General features: G+C 54.2%; 1 protein-coding gene across 5 annotated transcripts in view; it reads left to right on the top strand.

Moving 5' to 3' along the window:
• Positions 1-22994, top strand: part of DAG1 (dystroglycan 1) — a 29979-nt gene extending 6985 nt beyond the window's left edge. For all 5 annotated transcript variants that reach the window (XM_010718337.3, XM_010718335.3, XM_010718333.2 and 2 more), the window contains exons 2-3: positions 11609-12018; positions 20574-22994. In XM_010718337.3, coding sequence (XP_010716639.1) covers positions 11737-12018; positions 20574-22982 — 2691 coding nt within the window. In that variant the 5' untranslated portion in view covers positions 11609-11736 and the 3' untranslated portion in view covers positions 22983-22994. The remainder of the gene's footprint in view (positions 1-11608; positions 12019-20573) is intronic.
• Positions 22995-23000: the final 6 nt, after the last annotated feature.

Genomic DNA, 23000 nt, shown 5'->3' with positions numbered 1-23000 from the left:
CTTTAAGCTTTCGTTCTGGCTGATGTGCTCGCGTTGGGATGTTATCTGAGTGCTTTGGGTCCGCTTCGCTTTGTCTGCACGATGATTCCTGGAAAACCCAGAATAAAACTCGTGCTGGTGGGGCTGTGGTTAGACCTCCCCGGTGTGATTGATCCCCAGGGTGTTCTGCTGGGCTCGGCCTGAGCAGCTGCTGGCTGTGGGGCTTCAGGTCAGCCAGCTCCGATCCCAGGGATTTGGCTGTCCCCAAAAGCCAGCAGTTCCGTGGGGTTTGCAGGAACGGTGCTGATTTACACGGCACATCTGCCCCGAGTCCTCTCATCAGCTTTTCCTTGGATCATTGCTTGTTTCTGTGAAAAAGCAGTGTAAGAAAGGGCTACTGTTCCCAAGTAAGAATGGCAGTGAGAGCAAGAGGTGGTCAGTGCTGGGGCACAGAGCAAAAACTTTGGAAATGTAACTTTTTCCAGCTTTAAAAACTTGTTTTCTCAGCTCCCCACCACAGGACTTGCTCAAACTAGTCCTTGTTGAAACTGCAATAGGTACCCATGACCAAACTCTTGCTGGAGAGGTTGTGTCTGATGCTGGTTCACTCTTGAGCTGGCACTGGAGTTTCCCATGCTGTGGATCTGCCTCACACTTGTTTTTAAGTTTTCAGCAAAAGCAGTTCAGACATTTTCAGGAGTTAAAGGCAGAAGTGCCCAAAATTTGAGTATTTAAGAGAACAACAAAGCTTTACTGCTGTGCACTGAGCTGCCTGCTGTTGTCAGTGTCCAAGGGCTGTGCTCCAGGCACAAATGCCCTGATCTTATCACCTGGCAGGCACCAGAATGGCTTTGCAGACCTGCCACTCAGATGCTATCCAGGAAGGGCCGGGTTGGATGGGCTGTGGCAGGGAGGGGACACCTGGGGGCACTGGGGGGGACAGCCCTGTCCCCTCACTGCTGCCTTGTGTACGGCCACGGCCGGGTGAGGAGCTCCTCTGTCTCCTGGAGCCTAGAGAAGGTGCAGGACGAGGAGCACGCTGTGCTTGCTGTGACCAGCTCACGGGGAGCCCGAGCTCAGGTATTCTCAGTTTTAATTCATTATTTGCAGTTTGTACTACCCACAGCAGCATCCTGCCTTGCAGGACTGATGTAGGGCTCAGCCTGCAGTCATAGCAGCTCATCTTGTGGTTGTGAGGGGCAGCCTGGCTTCTGCTGCTATTTCTGAGAGTCGCTTTGTGCGTGAGCTGATTCGGTTCATTTGGTGGTTTTATGTGCACTTTGTTGCACTGAGGTTGGAGAGGCCTTTGCCTTGAACTCGAATTATGTCCCCAAACTGCACCTTTCTTGGTCTTCACAGCACACCTCTCTCTGGCTGCGTGCTGTTTTAGTTTTCTGCTCTGCTGTACAGGTTCCTGTTAAGCAGGGAGTGCCTGGGGACTGCAGCTGCTAAGCCAAGGTTTCTCTTCTCCGTTTCTAAAATTTGAGCTGCATATTTTTCCTTAGAGCTTTTTACTAAACCCGGAGAGGGCTCAGGCACCAGGCCTGAAATCTTCTTAGCAGGTGAGCTGTAGGGAAAGCTGGAAGCTAATCCTGGCTGCCCTGTAGCCATTTGTGTTTGTTTTGGTAATGAAGTCTACCCCCTCCAGGTGAAGACATGAAGCTATGTCCAGGCTCTGTACCTTGGTGCTGCTGTAGGACAAAACTGCAGCTGTGGCACAGTGTCGTCCTGCAGGGCTGCCAGGTCTCCTGGGACCCTGCAGCTCTTCCCCAAACCTGCAGCCCTTTAGCAATAGCAAGCCAAGGAAGTGCCATATAACCACTGAAGTAAGATAGCGTAAGCAAATAGAAGCTTTGGTGCAGGTAATTGGGTACCTAATTGCTGTGTTTGCCACCTGGGGACTGGAATTGCTCTCTGCTCTGGAAGCTGAATGGGCCATACTGTGATAAGCAGTTTAATTGTTTCCCTGCATCTGCTGCAGCATTATAAAACCAAGGCAAGCTGCACACACCTTCAGAGCTTAACAGCCTCACTGCAACTCCGAGCCTGCTTTTTCCTGTGGCGCTTGAGCATCCCTCTTCATGCAGCCCTTCTGTTCTCCACACCCTTTATCTTTGCCTCTGCTGTGTGATTGCAGTGAGCCATTGAGTTTTTCTGGAAAGTTGTTCAGGTCTGTGCAGTTATTAGCTGTAAGGAGGTGAGTGTGCAAACAGAGAGGAGGGTCTCCTGCGAGTGGGATGCTCTCTCCAGTCAATTGTTGGGGTCTGGGCATTATTTTCATGAGGAAGAGTAGATGGGTGCTGAGCAGAAATCACTCTTAGTTTGACTTGAGGGGTGGCATTTGGAAGGAAAGGTGTGGGGTGTTAAAGGCTCTGAGTGCATGAGGCTGTGAAATGGAGTTGTCCTGCTTCCTTCGGGGCACTGCTGGGTATCTGTGCCTGGGAGAGGCAGCCCTGCTGCAGGAACTGAGAGCGGGGCACAGGGGCACTACGTTGGGGGTGAGCCAGGGGAGATGGTGCTTGGGGGGGACAGGCACGAGCTGGTACAGAACCCGGCTAAGCACTGGTGTAATTTTCCTTGTTGCCTCAGAATGGCATTCAGCTCTGTTTTCCCGGGGCAAACACTGGTGCTTTAATGACTTTGCCCCCATTCCTGGGATTCCTGCAGCCTGAGCAGGTGTGTTACCTGTGCTTCGCTTCTTTGCTTTGCCCTGGGAGAGACATCGGCCCAGGATCTGTCCCATCTTCTTACTCCAGTGTTCTCCTCCATAGTTTCACTCCACCTAGGTGTGAAGTTCCTTGCTCCTGAGGTTTGGCACTGGCAGCAGCAGGAGATGTTAATGCTGGACTGGCAGCTAAGAACAGATGCCCAAATCCCACCTCCATTCCTTACAGTGGACTTCGTGGCCTTGGAATCATTGGGTTTGGCATTCTGCTCCGTGATGCCAGAGCAGGGTGTGGAGGAAGGCTGGAGCTGTCTGTGTGCTTCAGCACCCCCCCCCCCAGGCCCAGGGTGACCTGGCAGCAGAGCTGTAGCCACAAAAACCCCACACAGAACCAGATGGGTTGGTTTTGAATTGGCTTGTGCCATAGAAAGCAGATGGACACCCCGAGCCAGGTCCCTGCTTTACCGTGGCTTTCAGACTGCTGGCATGGCTGGGGGTTGTGGTGAGGAGTTGGGAGTTCTAGCCAGGCAGTCAAAGCCTTCGCCCTCTGCTCTCCAGCAAGAGGAGAATACCTATAGAAATGAGCACTGTGCAAAGAGCTTGTCGGTCTGATGGAGTTCGGTGACTCCTGAGGATCTTCAGGATCTTGAATTCCTCTTTCAGAAGCTTTCTTGGTCTGAGCTCTGTTTCATTTCATAGCTTTCCCATTTTATGCTGGATGGTTAGAGCTGGAGCGTGCTGCCAAAAAGCATTTACAATGGTTTTCCTGAGAAACATTGAAAGTTGCAAGTCCAGGGCTGAGGCCCTGGCTGCTCTGCACAGATTGCTCAGTGGTAAATGTGTTCAGAGCTGTGGCAGTTCCACTCACTGAGCAATAAGTCAAGGCAGAACGGCTTCATCGAGCTGCATCTTCATGCTTTGGCTTGGGGCTGCAGGGCAGGGTGCAGGAACTGATGGAACAGCGAGATGCTTCCAAACAATGTGCTAGCCCTTAGCTACGCAGCCACTAAGGACATAAATGATGCTGCCTGTGTAACTGGAGTGCTGGAAACTGGCTTGCCTTGCTCCCTTGTCTGTCTCCCATCAGCTCTTATGCCTCATGTCCCATTGGTAGCAGCAGTCAGGCTCCTGGTATGGGGAAAGACCTTGAGCCCATCCCTTCAGTGCTGCCTGGTGCCCCGAGCTCAGCTGATGGGAAATTGTTGCTTAAAGAACGCTTCCAAAGACCCTCTTGAAATACTTCACTAGCTGAGGAATTCAGTGGAATACTCAGAAGGTGATGATAAACCATTGGAATGTGGCTGCCTATCCATAAAGCCATTCAGCGAAACAGCGTTTAGACGAATGCAAAACCTCATTAAATCTCCCCTTTTTGGTGTGGTTTGGTGCCTGCAGGCCTGGGGTTGTTTGCTCCTCAGGCTGGGATACACAGCGTGCTGCCAGGTGCCCCTTGATGCCACCAGCACAGCAGAGGTTTGCCTGTGTGCTGGTGTGTGAGGGGAGCCCAAGTGCAGTGCTCGATGCACAGGGCAGTTCTGGTGATCAAAATCAGAAAATACTTTGCTGCGTGACTGCACATGCAAGGATCTCAGCATCCAAGCACTTCAGGAGCCGTCAGAACTTCAGCCTCCTTTTTCACGTGGTTTGGAAGCACGGTTCTGAAGGAAGACTTGGGGGTCTGCCCTGCCATCAGGCTCTCCCCCACCTCACCGACAGCTTCTGCTTGCCAATTTGACAGATGAGGCTTTGTGCCTTTTATTTTTTATCAAACACAAAACAGGTGGCTGGGATGATGGGCAAGTTTCCTTGGCTAAATGGGCGCTCCCAGGCTGACCTCTGCTCCTGTGTGACTTCCAACACGGGGTGTGATCAGGAGGCTGAGCTGGGAGAAGCTGCAGCGAGGTTTCCTGCCTTGCTGGATGTAAGAATGTATCCCTCAGGGTCCATCTCCTTTTTGTGTGGGATCTCAGTACTTACCAGGACAAAATGTTCGGTGGAAGCGGCCTCTCTGATTAGGATATTCATTGCTTCTCTTCCGTGTGGGCTCTCTGAAGCCTCATGAGGGGGTTTTGTTCAGCCTTTAATTCAATTAAGAAGTCAAGCAAGAGTTGCAAATCTGGTTGGTCTCGTTTGTTTCAGTGTTCATAGCTGCATCCGAAGCAAACATCTGCACAGCACAGCGGGGCAGCATAGGGGGGAAGGATTTCTACGGTTTCAGCTGAGATTGCAAGTGCTGCTGGGGGCTGGGGAAGGATTTTTGTCCCATGCAGAGCATGAGATGGGGGGAAGGACTCCAGCCCATCAGTGGCAGGACAGTGGTGGGCAGTATGCAGACAGACAGACTCGGGCAACTGGTGGATGGTGAGTGACAAACACAGGACAGGATGGTTCCTCTGAACGCCCTTTGCTAACACTGCTGCCTTCATCTCAGCATTATCTTGCTGAATTTGCCCCGAGCTATGGAATGCTGTCTTTACAAAAGAGAAATCGGGAGGAAAAATGCCTATTTTATCTGGGTGCCCTGAGTTCTGTTTCTTCACGGAATCTTGGAATCTGATAAAGCATTCATATGCATGTATGCATATATGCCTGTTGTGTTTGTCTTCAAAATATGCATTTCTATATAAGCTTTGGTAGTAAAGAGCTCTTAAAACCAAAGAAGTTGAGGCTAACTTGTTTAATTTCCTGTGACTTTCAGTACAAGCTTTAGCTTAGGTTCTGTTAAACATAGAATATGAGTATGAGGATGTTTATGCTCTGTAGCTCTGTTTCAGACGAAATCAGGAGTTGTGTTCCTGAGGGGCTGGCTGTGGCAAATCAAGTGAAGTCAAAGCCAGGTTAAACTGAATGCCCTTAAGAACAAGCAGACCTTTGCTCTGCCCCACTGCAGCTGTATATTTAGCCTATATGCCCTTTCCAATTACAGCCAGGAGAAGACACCCGAGGAGGAATGTAAGTCATACCCGCCCTGAGTGCTGCCCTGGGATCCATCACAAAGTGCTTCTCGAGCCAGAAGCAGTGCCTTCTCTCCATAAAACTGACCCCTCCCTCCCTCCTTCTTAGGCTTTAACATTTACCACGTCCACAGCCTCGTTCTGCACAGGTCTGAGCTTGGTGCGTGCCTTGTTCCTGGTGCATCCATCAGCAGCCCCTGCGCCCAGCCCCTGGTGCCTCTGTACCTGCTGTGCCCTGCCTGCTTCTCACCAGGGCAGTGCAGTTGTTTCTCATGCAGGGTCCGTCCTGTATCCAGATAATCCCTTCTGGTGCTTCTTTGGGGGCCTGATGCGAGGACAGCACCACGAAGCAGTCTTCAGTTGTTATTTGGAGTCCCCTCTGGATTTATCCTAATTTGCCTGTGTGCTGCCAGGACCGTGGCAGTTCTGGCTGCGATGTTCCTGATTACAGGGGAAAAAAAATGGTCTCTGAGGCATCCTAAATATTTGGGCCGATAATATCAGTTTCCTTTTAACTGAGCACACTTGAAGATATGATCTGGGTTGTCTGTTTGGGAATAGCAAAGTGGGAGGAAGGGATTGATTGTGGTTGCTGAAGCTCTCATCAAAGAGAAAAGTCCCACACAGCCAAAATCACTGCTATGGTCACTTGTGCGGGTCTGGCGCGCTGATGGGTGGTGTGGATTCTCCTGAGCTCCAGGGCATCACAGTGACACACTGAGCGCGGCTTTTGAGGGACCTGCAAGCAGGATCTCACAGCTGGGAGGCATCCACCTGGTCTTGTAGCAGAGTCAGGTCCGTGTGCAAGCGCCTGGTTCCTTCTTGGTGGTACAGAGCTCCAGCTTGCAAAGAGAAGGTAATGACGAGTAGCAGGAAAGCTTCCCCTGAGCTATGAGTAGGTTAAATATCTCAGTGCTTACTCTAGCGGAATAAAAACTGCTTTGAGGTGTCGATTGCTGTGACCACTTCCCCTGCAAGCTCCATGGAGCTGCTGTTGGCACGCATGACCTGAGGCAGTGAGTGACAGTTTGCAGTTCCCATCTGCAGAAGTGCTGCTCCTCTCCCTGCCCCGGCACATAACTCAGCACAGCTGAGTTTTGTTGTTTTTTCCTCTAAATTGTTGCTCGGTGTCAGGGTTTCCTGTTGCTGACAACAGCTGTGCTGAAGACGAACGGAACCTGCTACTTCACATTTGGTCTATGGTTACAGGCGTGCAGGACATGAATGCATTCAGCATTAAACCACAACTGCAGGGGTGAGCTTGTCTTTCAGAGAGGCATCCCGTCCTGTGCACGTCCTCACCGCACGTGTCTGCTCGGGGTGGGGGCATGGCTTCGTGGAGGGAGAACGTCCGTCCCCAGCTCTGCCCGTTTGCTCGTGCCAGCTGCGTGACAAATGTCCCTGAGCAACTGTCCTCCTGCGTTCCCTCCCATAACTCACCCAGGCATGCAGAGGCTGGAACTGGTGAGTGCCTGGGTCACTGCTGTGCTGGAAAGGTGGAGGGTGGAAGAAACCCCCACCTGCCCAGCCCTCTCCCCCTCCCCAGCTCCCACAGCCGTGCGTGGAGCAGCGGTAGGCACTGGGGCATGTGCAGCACTGTGCCCCTGCCCACACCCAGCCGTCCCACCACATTGCATCATTCCTCCTGCTTGCTGCCTCGACATGCAGCCACTGATGGGACCTGCCCAGAGATTCTCCTGTGGGAACATGCACGAGAGCTGTGCACGTACGGTACTTGTGCTTTGGGAAGTTGCACCAGCCCACTGCGTTCTGCTCTGATTTGGCTTCCTTAGGGAGAGACCATTTGTTTCAGTGTTGTCTTTATGGGGGCAGTGGTAAGTAAGCAGCTCAGGTAGGTGGGATTCCTCCTTGCTCTGATTCCTCCTTGCTCTCCTTAATTCCTTATCTGGAGCAGGGCATGGGAAGGCAGCTACTCAGGCTTTCAGCGTCAAGATTCAGAGGCATTAACATGCTGGCAGTGATTAATTACCACAGCCCACTGATGTGACTGTACTTGAGCAATTGGATTAGGTGCAGCTGCGCTGGGGCTCACATTAGCAGGTTCTTGCTGGAGCTGTGATGTAGTTGGCCACACAGAAGCGATTCCTAGGGCAGCTGCACTCCTGCTGTCCTGCGGTGGGCAGTCAGCAAGGTCCTGTGGCTGGCAGGAGCTGTGTTGCCCGGGCCTCGCTTTCAGCACTGTCTTCTGGCCGCTCCGTTCTGCCTTCCTGCATATGAAGCAGTGCATATCCTTAGCACATCAGCAGGCCTTGTGGTTTGCTGGAGGAGTCAGCTCCAGCATTGTCTTGGCAAGTCAGCATCATATCAGCATCATCCAGCAGGCCTGGCTGCGTGCTCCACGATGGGGATTTGGCATCAGCAATCAGGCATCAACATTGGCATGTGTACTGAGCACTAAGGCCAAAGCAGATGTTGATCCCAGCTTTGATGTTTAATCCAGCGTTTTGGAGGTTCAAAGTGGAGACCCAAAAGAGCTCTCACAGAAGCAGGAGGATAAAGAGAAACTCGGTATTTTCGTAAGATCAGACAGAGCAAAACATCCTGAAATTCAGGACTAACCTGAACCTTTGCGGTGGTTCTGCCAAACAGGGCAGTGCAGATCCTGCCAGAGGAGGGAGTGCTGCTGTGTGGAGAAGCTGGGGTGGCCTGGCCTGGTAACCTGAAAGCAAGAGGATGAGCCCTGCAGCATGGTGATGCCTGCAGAGCAGAGAGCAGCACTGCAGAATTCTGCTTGATTTTTGGCTCTGTTCTGAGCTTGCATGAAACGGCAGAATCATGGAACGGCTTAGGTTGGAGGGGGCCTTAAAGATGTCCGGTTCCAACTCACTGAAGCAAGCAGGGATGCCAACCACCAGCTCAACTGCCCAGGATCCCACCCAGCCTGGCCTTGAGCACATCCAGAGATGGGGCATCCACACCCTCTCTGGGCAGCCTGTCCTAGCTCCTGGCTGGACTGCAGCCTGTTGGCCTTTCTGATCCTCTCCGGCTCCATGCTAGTCACAGCTCATGGAAGGTGATCCTGAGCGCTGTTATCTGCTACCTATGACTGAGCAGTCTCAAACAAGTAAGTCTGCGTTTTGCCCATCTCCACACGTGAAATAGGTTGGCTGTAGCTCTTGAACTTCCCCAGAGGCGTCGTGCAGGTGCCCATGCTTTTCCCACCCTCCCACGTTTGTTCTGTGTGTCTGCACTTGTATCCAGACTCACAGCTCTGTGCTGTGCACAGGTGGGGTTCTGTCATGAAGAGACCATAGCTGGGGGCCTTGCTCTGCTTCTGGGGAGCTGCCCTGCCTTTGGTCCTAGCACAGTGTGAGAGCCTGGCCCCGTTTCAGCTTATTGTTTGGTGAGGAGCTGTATTAAAGAGATTTCTTGGTGGTGTAATGCTGTTCTTGCTTCTCTTGGCTTTTCTTTTGGCAATAGCTACAGAACTCTTCCTGTACCTCCATTGTGCTCAGCTTCTGGTTAGAGACTGTTCTGTGGTTTTCCTAAATGGAATTTGGAATTGGTGTGACCTACAATTGTCAGAGTAGGTCTGCACAGCCAATGCATGAGTCGCTTGGCTGAGGGGCACGGGCAGTGCCTGCTGCCTGCTCCGGTGATTCTTTCTGCAGTGGGTGATGACTTCATCCTCCTCTCCTGCTTGCCACAGATATCAGGGACTGGCTCCGGTCTGCCCAGGCACTCCTATCCATCCACAGGAACACCCTGGGGTGAATCACAGAGTTGGCTTAACAACACAGAGCCACACTATGGCAGCGCGTGGTTCCTGCAGCCTTGACAAATGGGGGCATTGCTGCTGTGGGGACACGGTGCCCACCTCTGCAAGTGTGGCTGCAGCTCTGCATGGCTGCTGCTGGCTGGCCGTCCTGCTGCCTGCGCATCCATCCCATGCAGGTGTGGAGGCTCAGCTGTGAGCAGCAGCCAGTGTTTCTGTGCTGATACCATCTCAGCTCCACAGCAGCCACATTCCTCAGCTGCTGCCTTCCTCCCCTAGCTGCAGCCTCTGATCCTGCCCACGCTTGCAGCATGGCTGCTCTCTAGTCTCTCTGCAGCAGGACCTTCTAGTGATGGGGCAGAAGGAGAAGCAGCTCATGGACAAGGTGCTGTGGGTGCAGGCTCTATGGAGGCTGAGAGCCTCTTTCTACCTTCTTATAGCCCTGTGCAGAGTGACAGTGCCCTGGTTTCCCACCGTGGCAATCAGTGGCCTCACCGGGACCTCCTGCAGAGCCTTGTTCTGTCTCCAGAACTCATTCAGAACAAGATGTGCAGAGCATGTTGGAAGTTGTCTGGGTACCTGTTGCGGTAGTTCTCTTCTTGTTGAGGTGACTTCAAGCTCATCCAAATTCACCACGTCCAAAATTCATCCACATTCCTGTGCCATTTGATGTGTGTTGGATTCTCATCTCCTGACAAGGCAGGGAGCTGGTAGGAGCTGGAAAGCGAGACTTGCCTTTACCTATCCAGCTGTTCCATTTCTGGTGGTGACAGTCTCTGGAGAGGCAGCTCAGGTGTTTGACTCTGGGTAAAGACCACAGTGTTGCCTTTGAGAAGAGCCTGGATTTGGTTTCTCTGTCACTCAGCCCCATGTGCTCCTGTCCTGGGCACTCCTCTGGCCCAGCGTCTCACACTGACCCCCTCCCAGCTGATTCCCAGGGCTTTCCAGCACTGTTTTCTACCTCTGCTGTTTCTCCTGCCTTTCACTTGAGGGCTTTCTGAGAGTGGCAGTGCTCAGATCAGATATTTGCCTGACAAACGCTGCACCAGAGGTTATTGTGTTCGACTCGCAATCCCACTGCCCCTGGGGGCTTCCTTGTGGCACAGAGGTGTCGGCCCTCTGCCCTCAGGTGGGGAAGGCCCGTTGCAGGGTGAGGACGTGCCAGCCCTTGCACAGCCCCTCTGCCTTCTCCCTTCTGCAGTAGGCCTGGCTGTGCAGCCGCGTGGCCTCCGGGCACACCGTGCTGCAGCAATGGCTGGCGGGCTGCAGGGTTTGGGAATGGATTAGGTTTCATCTTGACAAGCAAACAGCTTCAGGGGCGAGGGACGCTAAAGCATCCTCAGCCCAAGGTCTCAGTGTCCAGAATAGCACAAGCTCTGCGTCAGCCTCAGAGCGCCCACAGCGCGCTCCAGCTTTGTTCGTTGGCTGGGCGGATGCAGAACCCGCCCTGTGATAGCTTTGCACAGGGCAGCTCCCGGCCCCGCTCACGCGCTCTGCAGTCAGGGCAGCAGGAGCTGTGTGAGGGCAGCCAGGCGTACGCCCCGTGTGGGGGCTGTGCTAGGGGCTGTGGCTGTTGGTCGTGAGGCGGGCAGGGTTTGCTCTGGGAATTCGGAGCTGCTGCTCTCAGCCTGGGAAATAAAGGGTTGGTTAAAGGTGCCTGAGCACCTGGGCCCACGATAGTCCAGTTTCAGGTGCTCTCTGTGGCCTCACATGCGTAGCTTGCTCGGGTCTGATCCTAGACTGCATGTTGCTGGCCCCACAGTCAGGTATGAATACTGGCTAATCCCAAAGGCTGGAACAGAGCACAAGCCTGGTTTGAGAAGCCAGGCTTTGGGGCGGAGGAGAGGAAGCATCTGTAAGCATCTGTCATGCATTGAGTATCAAAGGTTTCTAGGGGCCTTCATGCTGAGTAATCAGCATTTAAATGTGCTGCTGCCCCGGCCTGAGTGCGGCTTGCCTCCAAAGACCCCTCTGCGCTGTGCTCTGCCACTGGTTGTGTCTGCCCGGAGCCTGGGGCCAGTGGGTGCTCCAGGAGCAGCATAACTGTGTGCATGGAAAGCAGGTGGGTCTGATTGCTCTAGAGATGCTGTACATCAGGTAAAGAGCTGGGAAGCTCTCGCTGGTAGTGTTAACTCTTAGGGTTTAATCCAAAAGCGAATTAAAACAAACGGGGTGGAAGGTAGGAAGCTCGGTATCCATCACAAGGAGGTCTGTGCATGCTGGCTGGCTGGGGATTGTGATTAATTTGCTGATCGGTTTCCTTCCTTCACCCAGGTTGCCAGGACCCTTAGGATGAGGCTGCTGTGAGGAGTGGCAGATCCGCTGCCTGCACTGCCGTGCCTGCACACCCCACCCCACGTCCCTCCTCTGGCTGGAGCGCCGTCTGAGAGCCACCGGGCAGAATGACTGTTGGATGTGTGCTGCAGCCCCCGTTCCTGGGGAGGACTTTGCTCCCAGTGCTGCTGCTTGCAGCCTCAGCTCACTGCCACTGGCCCAGCGAGCCGGCAGAAGTGCTGAAGGACTGGGAAAACCAGCTCGAGGCCTCCATGCACTCCGTGCTCTCAGACCTCCGAGAGACTGTGCCGGCTGTGGTGGGGATACCAGACAGCTCCGCCGTGGTGGGCCGCTTCTTCAGAGTCTCCATCCCCACAGATTTAATTGCTTCCAATGGAGAAGTAGTCCAGGTGAGAAATGTCATTCCTTGGGGCTCATTTTCAGTTGTTTGTGGGGTTACCACGAGAATGTGTGAGGTTGCTGCAGAGCTCCCTCGAGGCTGTGGAAGAAGGATATAGATCTTTCTCACCTCATTGCAAAGTTTCTTTCCTCTATGGTAAGGCAGTCTTTGAGACGGCTGCTCAGGTTTGTTGGCTGCATTTAAGCTGTGAAGCACACAGCCCCTGGACGACAGGCATGTTCCTGGGGAGATGCTGCCTCGGGATCGGGGCAGCTGTGGATTGCCTGGGACTGCTGCCGTGACACTCGGGGAGCCTGCTTCACTATGGTAACAAAATATTGTCAGACAAACAGGCTGTGTTCTGGGAGCAGGGCTCTGTTCTGTGTTTGACGTAGTCTTCCCTGACCTTGTCCCTGAGTCCTCTTGGGAAGATGAGAACCTTTCTTTTTGTCTGACCTACTGGCACTGCGGACACCCAAAAACTAAGCTTTGTAAGCAGTCCTGGAAGCAAGGAAGTGTTGGGACAGCCTGGAGGAGGACAGACAGTGCTGCCAAACAGATGCTTGTTCAGCTCTTGTCCTTTTCTGGAAGGGTGCTGAGAAGTTGTCTCAGCATCTGCTGGGGATGGAGAGCTCAGGAAAATTCTGTTTTTGAAAGAAAGCAGACTTCCAATCTTAGGGTGGGTTTTTTTTTCAGAAAGTAGAATTGAAAAATACTTTTAAAAATCCATTTTTGGAAAATGTTGTAACAGGCCAACCTTTGAGTGCCTTTCAGAAGATCAGAGAGGCAAGTCAGGAGGCAACTGACATCTGAGCCTCTCCTTGCAGGCAGGTTTGTTTTAGCTGTGCGTGCTGTTGTGCAATTACATCAATCCGGATTCACGATCTCGCTGTCTCCAGCTCTGGGATTGCAGCATCCTGATGGCAGGTAGAAAATCTGAAGAATGTATCTGTTATTGACGGGCTGTCTGTCAGATGGGGGAGAGAGACGTGTGGTGGGTGAGCTCTGGGGTTAGCTGGAGGTGGGGTGGGCTGGTTTCAGAGCAAGGGTTGTGATGATTAATTAACCTGGTGGAGAGTGGTGGTGGCCGCCCTACTTGAACCACTGCCAGGTGGGAGTTTGTTAGCACAGGACACTTATGTGAGGGTACCAGGCTTCAGCTTTGGAGGGAGCAGACTTTCCAGTGTGGATCCTTGTGAGCAGGAGAGTTGTTCAGGGCTGCTGTGCCCATGAGCTCTGCCTGGTTCATGGCTTGGTGTGCGGTGGGTGCTGCTGCCAGCACTGCGGGAGCTTTATCTTTCTCTGTGAATTCACTGGAGGAAACTGTCAAGATCTTGTGTTACAGAAATGATCACTTTGGTTTTGAGTTTTGTTGCAGACTGACTTGTTTTGGTGTTGTCTAATGGCTTCTTTGATGGCAAGAAGGCATTCTCAGTGCTTGTTCAACACCACAGCTACAGCACTCTCCTCTTCCTCACAGCAGTCGTCTTTGATAGCTGTAGGGTGGCTCTGTGGTGTGTTATTGCAGCCCCATCTAGTAGCTCCAAACAATACTTCTGCCACTGCTATCAAGGAGTCTTTGCTGATAGCAACAGATGCTTGGAGAGCAGCAAAGGGAGCGTGCTGGAGCGGGACTGGAGGAGCAGTTGCTGGCTGGGATGTAGATCAGCAAAGGCTGGGAGCAATTTCCACGCTCATACGTGGGTTTGCCTGAATGCACATTGCATCTGTTCACCTTGAAATTGATTTAAAAAGTGAGACAGGCTCTGTGGCATTGCTCCTGGCCTCACTTAGCAGGCATCTGGAAGGACTCTCCCTTGCACCGAGAGCTGTGTTGGCTGCTGAGCGAGGCCAGCCTTCCCAATGGGGATTTGATTCCTGGCGTACATAGGCAATCCTGGAGTGCTGGGGTGCTTTCAGGGCAAGCTGCTCTGCTCTTTTTCTCAGGCTGCCTGAGCCAGAGCAGTGATAACATGGTGCATTTAGGGGAAGTTTTTCACCCAGAGGGTGGTGAGGCACTGGAACAGGTTGCCCAAGGAGGCTGTAGATGCCCCATCCCTGCAGGCATTCAAGGCCAGGCTGGACGTGGCTCTGGGCAGCCTGGGCTGCTGGTTGGTGATCTGCACATAGCAGGGGAGGGGAGGAGTTGAAACTGGATGATCTCTGAGGTCCTTTTCAACCCAGGCCATTCTAGGATTCTGATCTGGATGTTACTAAATGGGGTACTTGACCCCTAAGGAGAGAGAGTAGGGACACCCTTTTGAGATGTAGCAGTGAATCACTGCTTACAAGGAGATGTACTTGCCTACGTTCAGTTCCCTTAAGTGTCTATGAAGCTGAATATCATTTCATAAAAAAAAAAAAAGAACAGCTGATACATGACATCCCCAAACGTCAGGAGCCTGAGAGTGGTGTGGCTGCTCCATTTCTAGGCAGTTCCCACCGATTATTTGTAGGCTCAGTCCTCACTATGGTGGGGAGCCCCTTGAAGCTGCCTCTCGGCTCCTCTCCCTGCTTGTTAGCAGATTCCAGCCGCCTGTAGACAAAGTAGTTTTCTCTGCATACTTGGTTGTGGGCTGGAAACAACGGGCAGCATTGGCAGCGCTGCGGAGGAGTGCCTGGCAGGCGCCTGCCCAGCTGCGTGGGCTCCCTGCACAGTCAGGTAGTGCTGCTGCCAGCAGGCACCAGTGCTTCCCTGCTGCCCACAGCCAGCTTCAGAGCAGGTGAGGTGCTATGGCTGAGCACAAAAGCAAGTTTATTGCAGTGCGTTGAGGCAGCTCATCAGAATGCAGAGGTGGACGTGCAGATAAAGGAGCAAAGCCTGACCTGTTGCGTCTCTGCAGCCAGCAGGGCAGTGTGCTCAGCTGCGTCCTGTTGTTGAGAAACTCATCGCACCCAGGATAAAAACAGTTGGATTTCCTGCTCTTATTGCTTCCATTTGAAGGCTGTTCCAGAATTGGGCTGCTCTGATTAAAAATGCAACTTCTAGCCTAAATTTAGAGATAGCTAGAAATATTTGTGCTGCCCTTTAGCCTGAATCTCTCTTCCACCTTCATAATATTTACTTCCTTTATGTATTTAAAAGTGACAGGCATGTTCTCCCGTCTTGATTTGATTAGATTAAACAAGCCAATCTCTTTAGTCTTTCCCCATAAAATAAGCTTTCTTTTCCTCTCCTCATTTTGCAGCTGTCCTCTGCACCTCTTCCAGCTTGAGTTCATTTTTTCTTGTGGGTGCCTGACCAGAGCTATACAAAGTACTGCAGGCAAAATGTTACTGGAGCCTTGTACAAAACTTCCTTTTCTCTGCTATAAATACCCCATCCCGTAATTGTGTGCTTTTCCATGTCTGCCTTTGGCTCAAACCCTATGTGATCAGCTGGAATAGCCAGGCTGTAGTCTTTCTCCTTCCAGTTCATGAGATCCCAGAAGAGCACGTTAGCCAAGGTGAGTGGTCTGGGATTTGGTGTTACCATTCTTGTTCTCAGAGAGGTCTGGGAGTGCAACCTTTAAGGTTGTCCCATTCTCCCTGCGTGATAAATCTATGCCTCCCATCGCTGCCTGAGTGACAGCAGATAATCAGTGCAAGGACAGCAGCACTAGCACTTAGAGCACTGTTGTCAGAATGTGGAACAGTGGCTTTTGCAGCAAGTGCAGCTCTCCGCTCTCAGCACCCCCACTCACATCAGGAAAGCCAACGCCAAGTTAAAACCAGACAAAGGACAGCATTGACGTGGTGATTGCCCCCGTCCTGGCTCCAAGAAGCTGATCTGGCTGCTGGGGAAGCTGTTGCAAAAAGCATCTGATGTCTGCAGGAGAGGCTTTCTGGTGCCAAACTGTGAACCAGAGGCAGCGTTTCTCCAATCTGGTTGCAGGAAACAGGAGAGACATCTGGGCTTCCAGCATCTCTCCAGGAACAGCGGGCAGTGCCCCCAGATCTGAATGTCACGTGCAGTCGCAAGGCATGCAGCTCAAACACAACTGTTGGGTCATTTCCTTAAACTTCTGCCATTTGTAGCCATGCTTGGTAGAGCCAGGCAGAGCTGGGGAGCACGGTGACAGTGGGGGCGGGGAGTGGATCAGGCCTGGGGCAGGTCCCAGCGGCACATCTGCCCAGCTAGTGTTGAAGACAGGTCTCCAGGTGGGTACAGTGGACTCCTGGCCTTGGCTCCTGCTGTATTGGAGGTGCACGGTCTCACTGGGGCTTTGTGGGGAAGGTAGATGGAGCACGTAGCAGGGCCCCGAGGAGCTGCTGCTCTGTGCAAGCATAGTTGGTGGTGAAGTGATTACAGCAGCAGAACTAACTTAGGCAGCTGCTGTGCGTGGTGCATCTGTGCTGAGGGTTGGTGCGGCCATCTGAGCGCCGGGTATCAATCTGGGCAAACAAAGTCTTTGCTTTCCAGGCAGGAGCCTGGTCTTTCCAGTGGTTGTTTACCATTTGCTGGAGTGGTTCTTGCTACAATGCTTTGCTCTCACCAGCCCTCGGGGGCCTTGTTTTACAATCAGATCCCATAGGGTTGGGTCGCAGGAGTCCTGGCATTAGGATTGGCCATCGGGGTGCGCCTCAGCGTCAGCAGCAGCCCCGTAGTGCACTGAGCAAAGGGTGCTGGGCACGCTGAGCTGTATGGAAGGGAAACACTTCAGCAGCTTCACCTCGCTCCCCGGTTTCCTTAGACCTTGACTAACTGACAGATGAAGCAACAGCAGCTATTTACAGTGGCTGTGCTGGGATAGAGGCGATGTCTGGAGCAGGTCCAGGCAAAGGGCTTCTTGGGCAGGGCGCTGCCTGAGAGCGATGCTGCAATTGGGGTGATAAGAGGAGCTGATAAGGCTGCTGTTGGGGGGCCGAGGGACTGCTTATCTCCTTCCTGCAGCAAAGCAGTTGGGGAGTTTGGCATTTTCAGTGCACGCTTAGTAACAAGCTCTGAATTTGGAGGAGTGGAAAATGTGACTCAATCTAATTATAAACCAGCTCTTCAGACAGGCTGGGAAGTTCCTTGTTTTGTCCTGCTCGGCCGGGCTGCTGCCCTGAGCATCCGGGGAGACTGAAGCAAGATGGGAAGCAGCAGCACCCTGTGCACAGCCTGACCAGGGGCTGCCAGCTCCACTCACCTCTCCTTGCCCCTCTCCCCAGTTCCCTGTGATGTGCTGGTGGCAGGAAGAAAGCGCAGGGCCGGCAGCACCAGGCCCCCAGAGCTCGGCACCCCTGGTATTTTTGCTTCCCTTTGGCCTTTTGCTTACAGAAAGTTGTTCTGAGGGAAGATCCTGCCCTGAGCTGCGTTTTGAGGCCACGTCAGGCTTTTCCTGCCCCACATTCACCCCCAGCCGTGCCATAGGGCAGCGCGTGGGCCGCGCCGTGACAAAGCGGCTGCACAAACCGCAGCCACGGGGCCCATGAAAGGAGGGTTTCTTGGGACGCTCCGCGCTCTGCCATGACCTCCAGTGAAGCAGCCGCTGTGTTCCCTCGCCCAGGCCCGGTGGGACTCTGAATGGTGCCCTTATAGCAGGAGTGAGGGCATGGCAGGGAATGGCATGAGCTGGGGGCGGCTGCCCGGCGCAGGGCCAGCGGTGGCTCGGGGCAGTGCTGCGGGAGCAGAGCGGGGCGGCTGCCTCTGCGTGGCTGTGTGTGCATCTGCCGGGGAGCAGCTCTGTGCTGGCTGCGCCCACCTCGCTCCCAGCCTCCAGGGGCAGGTGGAGAGGCTCAGGCTGACCCTGGCCATGCCCTCTCCTGCGGTCCTGCACGGTGCTGGGGCTCCGCTGACGTGCGTCTGCTGTCACAGACGTGGACACGGGGAGATGAGGCAGCGAGGGGCTGCAGGAACACTCCTCAGCCCTGCAGCTCTCTGGGACTTTGTAGGAGAGGACATGGGAAGTGGGAGCGTGGAGTCCTCGGCTGCCCTGGGTAGCGAAGGTCTCGCAGCACAGGGCTGGGGAGTCTCCCTGCTGCCCCCAGCATTCACCTCCACCCAGCAGGGCTGTGTCCTGGCACCGCGGCCATCCTGGCATGGGATCACTGCCTGCTTTCTGCAGGATTCCATGGGAGGAGGAGGACTGAATGCTTGGAGGATTAGAGGGGACTTTTGTAAGCAAGAATGCAGGTTTTTTCTGCCTGAATTCCCTTGGAGGCAGCAGCTCTGCTCACAGCTTGTTTGCTTGTCTTTGTCTCGTTGGCTACAGGGCTCTGAGCTCCAAGTTTGAAAAACAAATCAAATGGAGCTATCTTACTTTATGAGCTGCCTGCCTGCTCCTGGCCGGCCTAAAAATAACAGCGGTGCATGTGTGCTGGGAGCGGGGTCTCGGAGCCAGCCAGACCCCTGTGTGGATTTAAAATTACTCATTTTGTGATGGTCTTCAGCACGCTGCCAGGCTGCTGTAACCTTTAGCCGATAAGCACTGGTTTACAATTATCTCAGCTATAGGAAAAACAAAGGCAGCCCTCTTTTCTTGAGCAACAGAAGAGTTGTTTTGAAAGCAGAACTCTGCGGAAAATTATGGGGCTTAAGGCTGATATTTATGGTGTGCGTGGAAAGCTGGGAAACTGTACATGAAAGCGAGAGATCCCGAATCATTAACCATGTGCAGCCTCGACAAATACTGTCGGAAGCGATATTGGAAGGAAGTGCTGATAGAAAAGAGTCTGGAGCCCTGCTCACGTGCAGCACAGTTCCCTAACAACGGTGACGTGACCAGGACAGACCCACACAGAGGGCTCTGCTGGAGCCTAACATGAGTCCTTCAGGACGTGAGCTGGGTCAGAGCTGGGGCTGGAAGTGTCCCCATGAGGTTCTGCTGGTGGTGCCAGCAGTGCATTTCTCTCAATATGTTTCAAGGAAGAGCAGGACAGAAGTTGGTCCTGAGCAGTCGGCCTCCACCTCCAAGACCCTGCCATGTCTGCCAGAAGAAGCTGGTAAAGTAAAGCTGGTAAAGTAGTTTTCAAAGCAGAAACAGTCAGAGTGAGCCGTGCCTCACTCTGTTATTTTGGCACATGAGGTTGGGCACTATTTCTGAGTCAGTCTGGTTATCAAACAGCAATGTGAGGAGCACACAGGACCGTTGGTTGTGTGCTGGGAGCCTTGTACAGCAACTTGGATTGTACAGCAGCCACAGTGAAAAGGGAGCAGCCAAAGCCCTGGCTCACAGGGAAGCTCAGCAGCACGTGACCCCTGTAATTAGTGGCTCACAGAGCACACGGGTGAGGGAGACTTGTCCCACATACAGCCTGAAATTACACGTCCTGCTTGCATCTAACCACTCGCTATTAAAGGCTGCGTTCTTCTTGACTGTGTGAGTCTCAGCAGCACTGTGGCCACGTCCCCGTGTGTGTTTGCTCCTCACCTCCCCACAGGCGTGTTGGTGGCTCCTGGTTCTGGGCAGGAGCAGGTCCTGACACTGGTCCCCATCTGGAGCAAGGAGCAAGGGCTCAGCTGAAGGGCTGGTGCTCCTTAAGGCTGCCAGGGTCATGGCAGCTCCTGTCCCTGCCGTGGTGGGGAGGAGGGTGCCAGCACTGCCAGAGCCTGCTGCTTTCTGCCTGGCAAAGGGGTGAACAGCAGAACTGGATGGGTGGGCATCACATCTTGGGCCCTGGGCCTGGATGGGCTGCATCAGTGTGTAAGGTCCTTGGGACTTTCTACCTCTGGTACAAACAGGAATCTTTATTTTCTGCTCTCTGACACTACAGCTTGGGTGTTAACTAAAAGATGTGCTAACAGCTTTAAACTCTGCTCTGCAAAACCATACCATGCCTCGTGACACACTTTCTGGCCTGCCCAGGCTGGCAGAGCGGAGCTGATTCCCGCAGCCCTCTGCTGCTCTGGCACAGAGCGTCCTCATGCTGCTCCCAGCAGGTTCCCAGCCCCTGTGCTATCCTTGCAGACTCTTGCTCTCCTTACCCTTTTGAAGTAGCAGCTTTGTTCTTGGCAGGTGAAAAGCACAAAAGTAGCAGCTCTGCAGGCCTCTCTGGAGAGCTCTTGGGCACCCAGGTTTTCAGAGCAGGGCCCTGTGAGGCTGCTTTCCCTGTGGGACTTGTGGAGCAGGCCTGGTACTGCTGCCGAGGGGAGTGGGCTGCTCTCTGTATGGGCACTGAGCTGGGAAACCAGACCAGGGCCCCAAGGGATGACCAGTGCCTGCTGAGAAAGAGGGAGCTGTGATCCTGCCTATCTACACCTCGAGCCCTATAAAAAAAGCATTGCTATGACCGTAAGTCATAGAAGTCAAGAAGCCGTAAGTAAACAGTGGAGTCCTGAGGTATCTGTGGTCTGCAGCTTTATTTCTTGTCTGTGAAAGAAGTTACTGTATGAAAGTGAAATCCTGCAGGCCAGTGACCTTTGCAGTGCTTGATGAGATCCTGTGGTCCTTCAGGTCTTAGGGACCAGTGCACCCTGCGGAGCCTGTCCTTGTCACCATGCCGAGGGGATGACACCGGCTGCCCCGCTCCCACCAGGCTGTTCCTTCCCCAGTTGTTACCCTTCAGGTTTTTTCTTCTTGAGCCTTTTAATTAAATGTTATTGTTGCTATAATCTGTCCTGATGCCGTACTTCTAAAAGCGCCTTCTTCTCTTCTTTGGCAGGTCTCCGAAGCTGGGAAGGAGTCCTTGCCTTCGTGGTTACACTGGAATGCGGAGAGCAGCTCCCTGGAAGGGCTGCCCCTGGACACGGACAAGGGCGTCCACTACATCTCGGTGACCACGCTGCAGCCCTTCCCCAACGGCAGCTACGTGCCGCAGGCCGCCAACGTCTTCTCCGTGGAGGTGCACCAGGAAGACCACAGCGAGCCGCAGTCGGTACGAGCGGCAGCCCAGGATACGGGCGATGCCGCGCCGTTCGTGTGCGGTGCGGAGGAGCCGGTCACCATCCTGACCGTCATTCTGGATGCCGATTTGACAAAAATGACACCAAAGCAGAGGATTGAACTTTTAAACAGAATGAGAAGCTTCTCAGAGGTGGAGCTTCACAACATGAAGTTGGTTCCTGTTGTAAATAACAGACTCTTTGACATGTCGGCCTTCATGGCCGGGCCGGGAAACGCAAAGAAGGTGGTGGAAAACGGGGCCTTACTCTCGTGGAAACTGGGCTGTTCTTTGAGCCAAAACAGCGTCCCCAACATCAGCAAGGTCGAGGCCCCGGCGAAAGAAGGGACTATGTCTGCCCGCCTTGGCTACCCTGTAGTTGGCTGGCACATCGCTAACAAGAAACCTCACCTCCCAAAAAGGATGCGGCGGCAGATCAACGCCACCCCCACGCCTCTGACTGCCATCGGACCTCCCACCACCGCCGCTCAAGAGCCGCCGACCAGGATTGTCCCCACCCCAACGTCGCCCGCCATCGCTCCCCCGACGGAGACAACGGCCCCGCCGGTCAGGGAGCCCATCCCGCTGCCGAGGAAGCCTACGGTCACCATCAGGACGAGGGGCCCCATCGTGCAGACGCCCACGCTCGGGCCGATCCAGCCGACCAGGCTGGTGGAAGGCACCGGGATGGTCTCGGTGCCGATTCGCCCCACGATGCCCGGCTACGTGGAGCCCACCGCGGTGATCACGCCGCCCACCGCCACCACCAAGAAGCCCAGAGTCTCCACTCTGAAGCCCGCCACGCCGTCCACGACGGATTCCTCCACGGCGACAACACGCAGACCTACCCGGAGGCCCAAAACGCCCCGTCCCACAAAGCCTCCCAGCACCACCCGCTCCCCGATCTCCAAGCTGACCACCGCCTCCCCTCCCACCCGCGTCCGCACCACGGCCAGTGGCATCCCAAGGCCCTGGGAGCCAAACGAGCCGCCCAAGCTGACGAACCACATCGACAGGGTAGACGCGTGGGAGGGGACTTACTTTGAGGTAAAAATACCCTCGGACACTTTCTATGATAAGGAAGATACCACCACTGACAAGCTGCAGCTGACCTTGAAGCTGAAGGAGCAGCAAATGATAGAGGAGAATTCGTGGGTCCAGTTCAACAGCACCAGCCAGCTCATGTACGGCATGCCGGACCGCAGCCACGTGGGGAAACACGAGTACTTCATGTATGCCACTGACAAAGGGGGACTGTTTGCCGTGGACGCTTTTGAAATCCACGTCCACAAACGCCCGCATGGGGACAAATCGCCAGTGAAGTTCAAGGCCAAGCTGGAAGGAGACCACAACGCAGTGGCAAATGACATCCATAAGAAGATCATGCTGGTGAAGAAGCTGGCCCTGGCGTTCGGCGATAGGAACAGCAGCACCATCACGGTGCAGGACATCACCAAGGGCTCCATCGTGGTAGAATGGACCAACAACACGCTGCCTCTGGAGCCCTGCCCCCGCGAGCAGATCCGGACTTTGAGCAGAAAGATTGCGGACGACTCCGGGGGGCCGAGCCCGGCGTTCTCCAACATCTTGCAGCCGGAGTTCAAACCTCTGAACGTGTCGGTGGTGGGCTCCGGCAGCTGCAGGCACATCCAGTTTGTCCCCGTGACGAAGGACGGCAGGGTGATCTCGGAGGCAACGCCGACGGTGGTGGCTGGGAAGGACCCCGAGAAGAGCAGCGAAGACGACGTGTACCTGCACACCGTCATCCCCGCCGTGGTGGTGGCCGCCATCCTGCTGGTGGCCGGCATCATCGCCATGATCTGCTACCGCAAGAAGAGGAAAGGGAAGCTGACCATCGAAGACCAGGCCACGTTCATTAAGAAGGGCGTGCCCATCATCTTCGCCGACGAGCTGGACGACTCCAAGCCCCCGCCGTCCTCCAGCATGCCCCTCATCCTGCAGGAGGAGAAAGCCCCGCTGCCCCCCCCAGAGTACCCCAACCAGAGCATGCCCGAGACCACGCCGCTCAACCAGGACACCATCGGGGAGTACACGCCTCTGCGGGACGAGGACCCCAACGCGCCGCCCTACCAGCCGCCCCCCCCCTTCACCGCTCCCATGGAGGGGAAGGGCTCCCGCCCGAAGAACATGACCCCCTACCGCTCCCCTCCGCCCTACGTCCCCCCTTAACGAACGGGACGCTCGGGG

The sequence above is a fragment of the Meleagris gallopavo genome, chromosome 14, assembly GCF_000146605.3.
Source record: "Meleagris gallopavo isolate NT-WF06-2002-E0010 breed Aviagen turkey brand Nicholas breeding stock chromosome 14, Turkey_5.1, whole genome shotgun sequence".
Taxonomy (NCBI): Eukaryota; Metazoa; Chordata; class Aves; order Galliformes; family Phasianidae; genus Meleagris; species Meleagris gallopavo.
This window is presented reverse-complemented; position numbering and strand designations above follow the sequence as displayed.